Here is an 11,660-nt window from a genome sequence, read left to right as displayed (position 1 = left end):
GGACAGAGAAAATGAATTATTAACATAGATGGAACTTTGAGTGAGCCCATTTCTACTGCTGGTTTTTCTAACGTAGGAGCCAAGTCTCAGAGTAGGGCAGGGTTTAAGTATAAAGGAGGAATTAATTACAGCTTCAATGCAGTAGAAGAGAGTAAAGATATCAAAGACATCTAGCAGACAAGCATACAAGACTGCCATCAATATTTCTACCATGATGAAAAAAAGTACAGAAGAGAAGTCCTGGATACTTATTAGCCTGATAGAAAGAAAAAATCCCCTGTAGCTGGCACTGCATTCAGAATGAGTTAAATAAAACTTCACACTCCACCTTGTAAAGCACATGGAAAAACAGGGGAAATGGGCACCAGTTTATTCTGGATAGAACTACACTGCTCGTGGATAAGTTTAATAGAATTGGTGGAATTTAAATGAAGATCTAGGAGAAAGCCAAATGCCAAATTCCTACAGTGGCCAACAGATAGTGAAAAAGAAATACAGCTTAACATTTAAAAAGTGAATTAAGAAAACAACCCACATCCGTGAAATCTGTAAAGTGTTGAAGTAATTAATGATATCATTGGAAATAGGCAGGCAAAAGTTAAAAAAAAATGTTGCAAAATTATTGAAAAGATAGACATTTAATTTGGATGAAGATATGCCTGATATGTTACAGAAGGAATGATGATTCCATGTATTACTTTGATGCTGGGCTGCAACTGCATGAAGGCAGTTTCCATTGGATCTCGGGGAATAATGTAGCATCTTCAAGAGTTCGTAAGTTTAGTGAAATGAAATTGTGTGCAAAGGCTGTACAGCTTTATGGTTAGGAAACACTGAATACAACGCATACATGTAGCATCTAATTCAGTGGTGTGTGGCAACTTCCAACACTGTGTTTTTCCTTTCTCATAATGATTAGCTCGAGTAATTCAGTGTCTCCATATCCTCGAAGCAAAGGACCTAGCTGTATTTTCCCGCAAGCTACAATAGCCAGCCATAATGCCAAATATTTTAAAATGAATACAAAAGGTGTCTGCCCAAAATATTTTATTGGAATCAATTTGCAACAGTCACCTACAAAACACAGCATTGATTCTGATCTTCAAATTGTTTCATGGAGTTTCACCCTCGTCATTGCTACAAGACTGGTCCTGAGAAAGGCTACATACAAAATCATCTTGTTTTCAGGCAACCTCTGATTTTTTTTTTGAAGTCAGTGATGCTGTCTGCTGCAGAAACCATGAACCTGGATGGGATGGACACACCAAGATGGGATAGACAGACTATGATCTGACACACCAAAAGCAATCACATCAAATTTAAAATCAAGGAAAACCAGTAAGTTTAAACCTAAAGCTGTAAAGCTCTACTTGAAAACACCAGGTTAATAAACTGTCATATTATTTAACACCTTTTGTTAGACACCTTTGCTTAACAGGTATAATACCCTGGGTGGGTATCTTTCTACTGTGCACTAGAAACACTTAATAAAATCAATACAGGGGAGTGGATTTCTGGTACTGTAATTCCATTTCTTGAACAGTAAGATATAGAAAAGTAATGAGCCAGAGAATGCTTTGCAGAGCAAATTGCTAGTGAAAGCAGAGTTTTCTTCAGTGCATTATTAAGGGTATATGCATTACCCAGCTGCAGAGTATAAGAGGATCAATGCTGAGCAGATAGCACTCACTGAATAGTTAGAGCTTTCCCTTTTACTAACCAACAAAAATATCACTATTTAAGATGGTTCTTTCCATTTCAGATGAATAATCCAAAAAAAAAAGAGATGAACCTCTTCACTGTAACAATATTCTTAAAGAAGTTTTGTTTCTAGAACTAAATGAAAGGAAACAGCTTTTATTGCAGAAACAATTTTAATAAGGTTAAAGTGTACAAAAAACTATCAGAACAAATGTTAGATGAACAGAAGATCGAAGAGTCATAGTAGCCTCACTGGACAATGTGTATTACATACCTCCTTACTCATTTGAAAGAGAATTGGGACAGTTTTTTTTTTAAAAACAGTTTTACAATTGTCCATCCTACACATTTATTTGTCCATTCTACTGCTGCCCCAAATGCAGGAGTTGCATGTTTCAGAGGAGCCTGGAGTTAGAAAGATTTAATTTATCTTTATTGATTCAATTTTTAAACAAAACTTTAACAGGTTTTATTTTCTTTTAAAGCTTACTTGTAAGTCATGTTTTATAGGCAATATTCTACATCTTACCTTTGGTAGTGGTTGATGTAACATTTTAAAGAATATTTGCTATTCACACAATTTGCATTAGATGTTTAAAATACCATGATTGAAACAAAAGTTAATTTGTCCAAAAGGACAGTCGAAGAGGCTAAAAAGATATTAGAACAATCATCAAAAGCCTTTACTGTATCATAGTCACTTCAAGTGTTGTAAAGCAGTTTTCTACAATCTTCAACTTTTCTTCAGAAAGCAAGTTTTCTTGCTTCAGTTGTCCAATAAGAGCTTCCAAGGACCTGAGTCTCCCCAAAGTTTTTATCTCCTGCATTTCAAGTAGAGTTATCTTAGAGTGGAGCTTTGAAATTTTTTGCCAAAGGTGATCTCTGTCTATGTCTTGTTTGCAGTATGAATGCTCAGTTTGTAATACTTCACTTCCACCATATGCATTCATATACACAGACTTATCTGTTTCTGTCTCCTCTGTGTCAAGAAACTCTTGCTTAATAGGCAGGAAAGAACTGTTTACTATTTCAGGCTCTTCTGGACTCTCGGCTGGCACAATAATAGCAATGACAGATTCTTCACTTCCACTGAACTGTTCAATAGTTTGTGTGACTGTACTCAGCAAAACTGCATTTTCACTTGTTGGCTGTACCTCAACAGAGCAGCCTACAACATGAGAGTCAGGATTTTCAATTGCATAGTCAGTAATTGAACCTAAAGTGTTTGTCAGTTTCAGAGATGAATTCAAGTAGTCAGGGTCTGTAAACTGCAAGACTGTAGCTGTACAACCTACTGGATCCTCCACAGATGTATGAACACTGGTAGCTTCCATGCTCTGGACCGCTGCTGCCATTAAAACAGGGTCAGGTTGATGTGTATGCTGCTTAGAAGAATTATCAAGAATGACATTGTCTGCCTGAAAGTCTTCTCCATTTTGAAGTTGCATTTTTTGAATTTGTAAAGGCTTACTCAATGCAGTTGAGCAAACTACTTCTGCTTTTTCATCTACATTTTTTGCAATTACAAGGTTTTTCTTTGGTGTACAAGGTTCAAGTGATACAGATGCTTTCTCTGACACTACATTTGTATTTGTTTCTTCCGGGTCTTCTCTCTTTCTCTCTTGTGAGCTGTTCTGAGAAGAATCTCTTTCCTGGAGGAAGAAAAAACCAAAACAAAACACAAAAACAACCACCTTGTAACTGGGAAATCACTTGGGCAAATCTCATTCTATAACATAGCACTGCATAAGGAGTAATTCAGATGAGCGCTATTTAAAAACTACAGCAGAGACCTGAAAACTCATGTAAGTGTGTTCCATAACTTTGCTTCAGGTCCTAAATGTTAAAATACTATTTTAAAGCTCTAAAGGCAATAATACTTCTTGTTTTTTCTTTTTCAAACTCTAAGTAACTTTACTGATTTACACGAGTCATTATAATTTTAAAAGCACTTGAAGAGAAGTGGCTACACAAATCTGTCTGACAAAGACTGGCTAGCATCTCCTATTACCATCTGAAACATTGTATTAAATATATGTATATTAAATATACACAGTGCAAGATTTTTGCATTAAAGATGCAACAAAGCTGCATTTGAAATCTATCCTTTTTTAGCCACCTTCTTTTCCCCTCCTCCACATACTACATCACACATGATTAAAGATTAGTATCAAAACAAGCTTTTTAGTCTGTCAGCCAGTGAAACAAAAATACACTAATAGTGAGTGTCTTATTTTTTTCTAGTAGGCTTGATTATGAAGAGACCAAGCTGCAGAACTTGTACTCAGGTTCGGCCTGTGGACTGAAAAACAAACCCAAAACCACCCAGAACAAACAAACAGAACAAGAAACAAATTTAATTTTGCTAACTAAATATAGACCAGGCAAAAAAGACAGAGAAGGTAGGAAAGAGGCCAGGCTGAAAAAAACAGATTATGATGGAAAAGGTAATTTCAAAGTGTATGTTCATAAAAGTATGTATGGAGTCTGAAGTATCCCAAATACACTAAACTATGTAATTTGATTTTATAGGAAACATCAGTCTTAAAAGGAGTGAAAAATGTATACAAAAATAGAATTCATTTGGTTACCTTTATCTTTTCAAAGGTGATACCTAACATCACATCAGTCTTATGGATTTTGAGACAATGAAGTATTTTCCTTTCTCTGTTCTACCAGCAGCTGAAAAAGGCCTTCTCAGACTAAATCTTTTAACTAGACAAATCTCTTATGAAATAAATTAGGGATATGTTCCCCAAATCCCTGCGTATCAGAACTACCATTAAGGCTGAAGGAAAGGCACCAAAACATCTCCCAGGATAGAGTTGCTTGAAGAAAGACCTTTACTTTTATTGAAAAGCTTCCTTGTCCATCGGTCCCTGCCTTCACACTCTTATGACAGTCTTGAAAAATAAAAATCCCTACAAACTAATGTAGAATGGTTACTGATATTAAAATGCAGGCAACCAACACTGCTCTTGAGACACAAACATTCTTTATTTAGAAGAAGAAATACTATGAACTGTTTCCTAAAGAATCACTAAGCATTTCTGGAAAGATATCCTTCCCTTGCTCCACAGTACATGAAGCAAGGTGGTAGTGAACAACATGCAAATATTGCAACTCTTCACTCTCAGTTTTCCAAACCAAGGGTTTATAGACAGGTGTTGAAAGGCAGCTTGGGACCTTGGCTTCTTGTTCCTCTATATTAACTCAGGAACATGCTAACAAGGGATTCTCCCCCAGAATAAGGAGAGCTCTTTCTCATGTCTTTGTGAATGTCCAGTCTATGTAGAAAATTCAGGTTTGGGGCAACTACAGAACCAGTGGCCAAGTCAATGGATACTGTTGATTTGCTGAGGTGGTCACTGACAGGATAGATCTTGATGTTTAGAAAAGTGCGATCAGAAGTGTGAGATTTAAAAAAATAATGCCAGAGAGAGAGGTGAGACCCCAGGAAAGCAAGTTCACACTATCACAGATATGAAGAACTAGCATCTCTTTTCTTTTGATAGCAGGGAAGTGATGGATACATTGAAAGGATGCACAGAATACTGTTTTTCCAAAATGATTAAATCGATCTGGGATTTCCCAGATATATATTGCTGATGTAAAAATAATTTAAAGAAGCCATTGGTATGTTCTTGGCAACACCACTGCATAAAAAGTTTGTTACCTTCATAACTCTACTGTCCACCTTTGCAGGTGTACTATGACTGGTCTATGGTGACATGCAAAACAAGAGAATGAAAAGGTGAGGAAAAGCCGACTTTTAATTGGGGTGAAATCACATGGTTTATCTGTAATTGCATAGAAGCACAGGGCAGCAAAGTCCAGTTCCAAAGCTACAGCTCCCTATTACAGTAACAGCACAGGGAAGTGAGGGATATATTGAAGTGGGGTGACTAGGGAGTTGGAAGGAAAGACATTTATTGCTAATAAATGTCTAAAGGCTAATTACTGCCATAAATGGCAAGATTTTCTATTTTTATATTTGAGAGACTTATCAAGAGTGCTTTTGACTCTACAGAATCAAAAGCAGTCTGGACAACACTTGCAGCTATCCAAGACGACAGAGAACTTCATGACTACAAGTAAATTGTTTTGTAAAATTAAATAGCCACACATTTCAGTTATTTACCCTTAATCCCCATCCTTCCATTTCTCCCACCTCCAACATGATGATCCGGAGAAAGATAAGTTATGTGCCAGAAGAGAATTAGCATAGCTTTGATCAAGATTAGGTGCCTGCATAGCACAGTATTTTTATGTAACCAATAGTACAAGTCTTGAAAGACAAGATGGACTAGTCTTTGTGGGATATCTTTAGCAGCCTACACTCCTGAGCTCTTAGCTGTTAGAAAGGTTAGGAACAGGAAAGAGAAACGTGTAGCTTGAAACTAATACATTCCAAAGCCAGTATTTATGTTCAGTTAATAAAAGGCCTTAAAAGAACATTAAAATATTAATTAAGAGTAGTTGCACAGAAAAAAAATTTAGAATCATAGCTTTCTCATAGGAAATTTCTTTTTCTTTTGTAATTTCCAGTCAAAAAAGATATTGAACCTCCAGTCAAAGTATGGGAAGTTGTTCTTCCCTTATACTATGGAATCACATACTCGTTTTGCGTCAGTCCTGTTGACAAAATGTTTTGACAGGAATTCTATTTTAAAAATAAAATATAAATATATTACAGATAATCAGAACACACGTATTACATCAGTAGTTGGTTAGCTTCGTACTACAATAAAAAAAGACAGGAATACATTACCTCATCATCTGGGGAAGAGAAAATTGTTGGTACAGCAGTATGTTTCAAGTATCGTATGCCCCATCGCACATCAAGGGAATCAGGGGTAAAATGATCACTGCATAGAAGCTGGTGCTTACTTGGAGTCCACGCATCTCGCTTCATATTCCGCAACCATTTCTCAAGTCTATCCTTATCATGAAGTGGAAATCTTTTTTAAAGCAGTTGAAAAAAACAAAAACACAGAAATTTTGTTTTTCTTTCTTCTTTTTAAATAAAGAATGTCTTACTGTTCCTTACAAGGTAGTCTTTCCTTACAAAAAGATTAAAATAATACACTTTAAAAAATTTAAATCCAAATTATTTCTAGTGGGATATTTGCTCCAGAGTTCAGCAGCAGAATTTCTATTGATTTCTGGTAGCCAAGGGTTTCAGAACCCATGGCTAAGACGTTTTGAAAGGTGTGATCCTGCAACACGTGCTCAGAAAGTAGTTCTGCTGAAGTAAGATGAAATACTCTAACTTCATTTTAAAAAGTTAGGTCTGGCCCTCATTTTAGAAATAGTATTTGTGGGGCTTTTATGTCTTACTAGATACAACTAGTAACAAAACTTTTTGTTACTATTCTTGTTTTGCCGAGTACCTCACAATATGTGTCATATTTTGGATTATCAGATAATTTGGAAAAGTGAATGTTTCCAGTGCAGGATTTAAATTTTGTTCAAAAAGTAAATACACACAAATGTAAAGCATTTCTATATTTTGTATTTCAGCAATTAAGCTTTCTTACAGCATTGAGAGCCCCCACAATATTATGTAATCCATAACTAACTTTTCAACCATCTTACCTACTTGAAAAGGAGAATGAAGAGTATACATGTTCATAGCAAAAAATTAAATTGATTTTGAAAATATATGCAAATAGACAAATTGCATGGGAAAGAGAACTAAATTAAAAGAAAGTGGGCAAAGATATGTAATTTACTTAATGAATTGCAATACGCAAATTAAAGTGAAGTTAAAGGCTCACTATGATGCATGTAGAGCTAAGCAGTTATGGTACTGGCAACATGAATATTCTGACCACTCTTGGCTCTCATCTCTCACCAGACAGAAAACAGAGTATTTGAAAAGCGCTTACAGATTTCTCTGGTGCATATCAAGTTCATTTTAACTCTAGCATATAACCACATACGATACATAAACCATAACTTGAATTCTGAGCACTGCTAAATGACTACTGTGAAGAAAACAATATTCTTTAGAATCATGGGCAATAATCATTTAAAAAAAAATAAATCTGGTTTTGTGTATATGAAACTGTAAGAGGCAGATTCATGTGGTCATTAAACCTGACCTGATTGTAACTGTAGGATGTAAAACGTATAGCTGTTGGCAGTATGATGGACAACAGAAACATCCAGATGTGAACAAGTGCCTACAGCCTCTTTACAAGAGCCATTTTATTTTACTTGCTAAATAGAAATGGAGCATTTCTAACTCCATTTCTCTTCCCTTAGCTCTTTTTCCCTTTTAATTAACAATCAGTTCTTTCTGTTATGCTTATTACCCCTTTATGGGACTCCAGTGCACAAAAAAAATTGGTTCTGCAGTGAGGTATTCCCACACAACAGAAGCTGGGGAGAGAGCCTGGAGAACTGAGCATCATCCAAACGCTATGAAAGGCACCAGTCAGTCAGGCTACTTCTTGGCAAACCCTAGATCCCACCCTCAAATCCTTGAAGCTGCAGGTTTCCTCCAAAAGCCACAGGCAAGGCAAGGACTCTTACACAGGCCCACAGTGTTCCAAAATTGCAAACTCAACTGATTTTGAGAGAAAGACACCCACCTCTGTGGTAACATATTTAGAAGGGGAACCTGAGAGTAGGAGTTGTGAGGGAGACACCTATGCAAGCACCGGGGTCAGTGGAAGAAAGGAGGAGGAGGGGGGGAAGGTACACCAGAGCAGAGACTCCCCTGCAGCCTGTGGTGAGAGGGCAGGCTGTGCCCCTGCAGCCCATGGAGGTCACCAGTGGAGTAGATGCCGACCTGCAGCCCATGGAGGACCCTATGCCAGAGCAGGTGGATGCACCTGAAGAAGGTTGGGACTCTGTGGGAAGCCTGTGCTGGAGAATCGCTGGGAGGACTGCAACATGCAGGAGGGACCACGTTGGAGCAGTTTGGGAAGAACTGCAGCCTGTGGAAAGGACTCGTGTTGGTGAAATTTCATGGAGGACTGTCTCCCGTGAGAGGGACCCCACGCTGGAGCAGGGGAAGAGTGTGGGGAGTCCTCCCCCTGAGGAGGAAGGAGCAGCAGAGACAATGGGTGATGAACCGACCACAACCCCCATTCCCTGTCCCCTGCACTGCTGTGGTGGAGGTAGCAGAGAAATCTAGAAGCAAAGCTGATCCTGGGAAGAAGTGGCGGGGGTGGGGTGGGGGTGGGGGTGGGCGGCGGGAAGGTGTTTTTATCATGTGGTTATACTTCTCACTGTCCTAATCCATTTGATTGTTAAACTAAGTGTTGGTGGTGGTGGTGTTTAGATTAAATGGACATTCTCCTTCTTCCCTTAACGAGTCTGTCTCTTGCCTGTGACCATAATGGGTGAATCATCTCTCTCTGTCTTTATTTCAATTCCTAAGCCTTTTGTTTTGTTTGTCCTTCCCATCCCTGAGGGGGAACAAGTGAGCCAGAGACTATGTGGTGCTCAGTTTCCCCCTGGGCTCAAACCAAGACATCTCTTCACCCCTTCCCCAATCTTTTGAATTTGTTGCCATTTAAGTTTTTAAGTCACCATGGAAACAGAGCAAGCTTTTGATGCATCTGGCTCTGAGTATCTGCAGGAATGCAAGGAATAGTCCTGGCAAGAATACAATAACCTCTGAAGGACAGGTTAAAGGTTCAGGCTTTTCAAATCCTGCCTACTTAGACTGTGTACACCCAATAGCAGCATCACTCCAAAGGTTGCCCCTTTCCTTCTTCCCCCAGCTTTATACGCTGAGCATGATGCCATACAGTATGGGATTTTGGTCAGTTGGGGTCAGCTGTCCTGGCTGTGTCCTCTCCCAACTCCTTGTGCACCCCCAGCCTACTCGCTGGTGAGGTGGGGTGAGAGGCAGAAAAGGCCTTGGCTCTGTCCAAGCACTGCTCAGCAATAACTAAAACATCCCTGTGTTATCAACACTGTTTTCAGCACAAATCCAAAACACAGCCCCATACTAGACACTACAAAGAAAATTAACTCTACCCCAGCCAAAACCAGCACCCTTACTCATCAACATAATCTGTTCTCTGGTGCAAACAAGGCACAAAAAAAGGCAAATGGAAAGAGGAAGTGGACAGAATTTATTCAGCAGCTGCCACCAGTGCACAAGTCAGAGAGGTGAAGAAATAAAACAAAGAAGGGCAGTTAGGCCAGCTGAGATTAGGCCACAGTTAAAAAGTTCAGAAGGGGCTCAGACCCAAAACCACAGAGCAGCAGAGGACTTCTTTGGGGTGGTAGGAGGCAAGGGAATAAAACTTGCAATTAGCATCAGTAGTAGTTGCTAATGTAAGCCAAGAGATCTCTATAAATCAAATCTCAGCACCCCTTCTACAGGACCATGATACTCATAATGCAGCACACACAATTCAATGGCTAGATAAAAGAGCTGTGTTTTTGCAATCATCTTTATACTGATGCCATACATTTGAATATGTATCAGCACTCAAACTTGTTTTATCCTCCATATTGCATTCGTATTCTCTAAAGCAATAGAAATAATTTATTTCCCCTCATTTTCATGATTGTTTTATGATGATCACATATTAGAGACATGCGGAAAAAAGAGCTTTCCGTCAACTGAAACTAAAATCCCTCGCAAAGCAGTCTTCCTGTGGGTCTTCCTACACAGCCTTCCTGGTCTTGGAATAACAAGGACTACTCAGCAATTGAAACAAAACTTAGTTTGAGGTATACATTTCACCAAAACAGATTGGAGGCTAGTTGTGAAATTTATTCTTCAAATTTTTCTGAAATGCTACAAAATTCCTTCTGTTGACAAATGCTTATCATACTTCTAGTCAAAAGAAATACGTTAATATTTAGTTACCTGCACTGTGCTCCTGTCAGGATTGAGAAACACTGTTTTTAACTCACCATTGGGGGAATCAACGGCCACATAACCACAACAGTACAGAGGTGACTGCGGGCCTGGGATGGTGACTAATCAATCAGGTGGGCAGATAGTACTATGCAGCCGCCATAAACTGCGTTTCGGCAACCAAGATAGTTGGCTTCCAGCTAGCTCAGCTGCCTCCAAACAAACCAGCAATGCCTGTTTGCAGCGTAGACAAGATAATAATTCTACTGGGAATGTTTAATTTAAAGAATCAGTATGTGTTTGCTTTCCCACCCTGTTAGGCCCTTGGCTTAGCTTGCAAGTGGTCAGATACAGGACACTCAGCTCCTTCACCGTTAAGCCAATGTCTCCACGAATGTCTGCCCTGCTGAAACACCCTTTCCACAAAGGCAGCCAAGCTTGAAAAAAACGGGGTAATCGGTGCTACTTACGTCTCACAGCTAAACAGGCTCATGATTGTAAGTGCAAATTTATTTTGATTTTTTAGTCGGATCTCTTTGGTTTTTACTTCATGAATCCCCCCTGCACCTACTCAAGAGCCCTTCCAGGCTGCTGTGCCTCTCCCCCTCTAAGCAAGTGCCGGCGTGATTACACACTCAGCCTGTCGACCCTTTTTCCCTACACCTTTCCCTTCCCCTCTCCCCCAGGGATGAGAGCGTTATTTCCCTCCAGCCTCTCGGGGCCAGGCAGGGTTCAAAGGCCCCTGAAGTTAGTTTCTCAGCCATTCAGCCCCCTCCGGCTCCCGAAGGGCCGCTGCGGGCCCCGCCTCACTCGGGGTTGGCCCCTCTGGCGTTGCCCATCCCCAGGGCCAGCCCTCACCCAGACCCTACCCCCCTCCCCGGCCGCTCACGGGTAGAAGCTCAGCTTGCGCTGGTCCCTGGCGCTCTGCCCGCCTCGGTTCTTGCAGCAGGACGCGGCACAGTACCGCGGCATGGCGGAGCGGAGCAGCCCAACGCGACCCGGAACCATCCGCGCCGGGGCGCGGGGGGCGCGAGGGGCGCGGGGGGCGGCAGTCACCGGAACACCGGGACACCGGCCCCGCCTCCTCCGCCTCCAGCTCCTCCCACCGCGTCGCGTCAGGGGCGGA

The 11,660-nt window shown here is 40.2% G+C and overlaps 1 protein-coding gene across 6 annotated transcripts; it reads right to left on the bottom strand.

The window, feature by feature from the left end:
• Nucleotides 1-1,042: 1,042 nt before the first annotated feature.
• Nucleotides 1,043-11,623, bottom strand: THAP5 (THAP domain containing 5). 6 transcript variants are annotated; one of them, XR_012629182.1, is made up of 4 exons: nt 11,424-11,623; nt 6,473-6,662; nt 2,231-3,353; nt 1,043-1,246 (listed from the first exon to the last, which is right to left on the bottom strand). XR_012629182.1 is itself a non-coding variant. In XM_074870304.1 (3 exons), exons 2-3 carry the CDS (start codon nt 6,614-6,616, stop codon nt 2,385-2,387), a joined length of 1,113 nt encoding a protein of 370 aa, XP_074726405.1. In that variant the 5' UTR covers nt 6,617-10,768; nt 11,424-11,623; the 3' UTR covers nt 1,856-2,384. The 6 variants fall into 6 exon arrangements, 5 of the variants coding, with proteins under 5 accessions (XP_074726405.1, XP_074726406.1, XP_074726408.1 ...); XM_074870304.1 differs by lacking the exon at nt 1,043-1,246 and having other exon boundaries at nt 1,856-3,353; nt 6,473-10,768; XM_074870305.1 differs by lacking the exon at nt 1,043-1,246 and having other exon boundaries at nt 1,856-3,353; nt 6,473-8,648.
• Nucleotides 11,624-11,660: the final 37 nt, after the last annotated feature.

The sequence above is a fragment of the Strix uralensis genome, chromosome 5 (assembly GCF_047716275.1).
Source record: "Strix uralensis isolate ZFMK-TIS-50842 chromosome 5, bStrUra1, whole genome shotgun sequence".
NCBI classification, from domain to species: domain Eukaryota; kingdom Metazoa; phylum Chordata; class Aves; order Strigiformes; family Strigidae; genus Strix; species Strix uralensis.
Note: the sequence above shows the minus strand (reverse complement) of the source record. Positions and strands in the feature narration are given on the sequence as shown.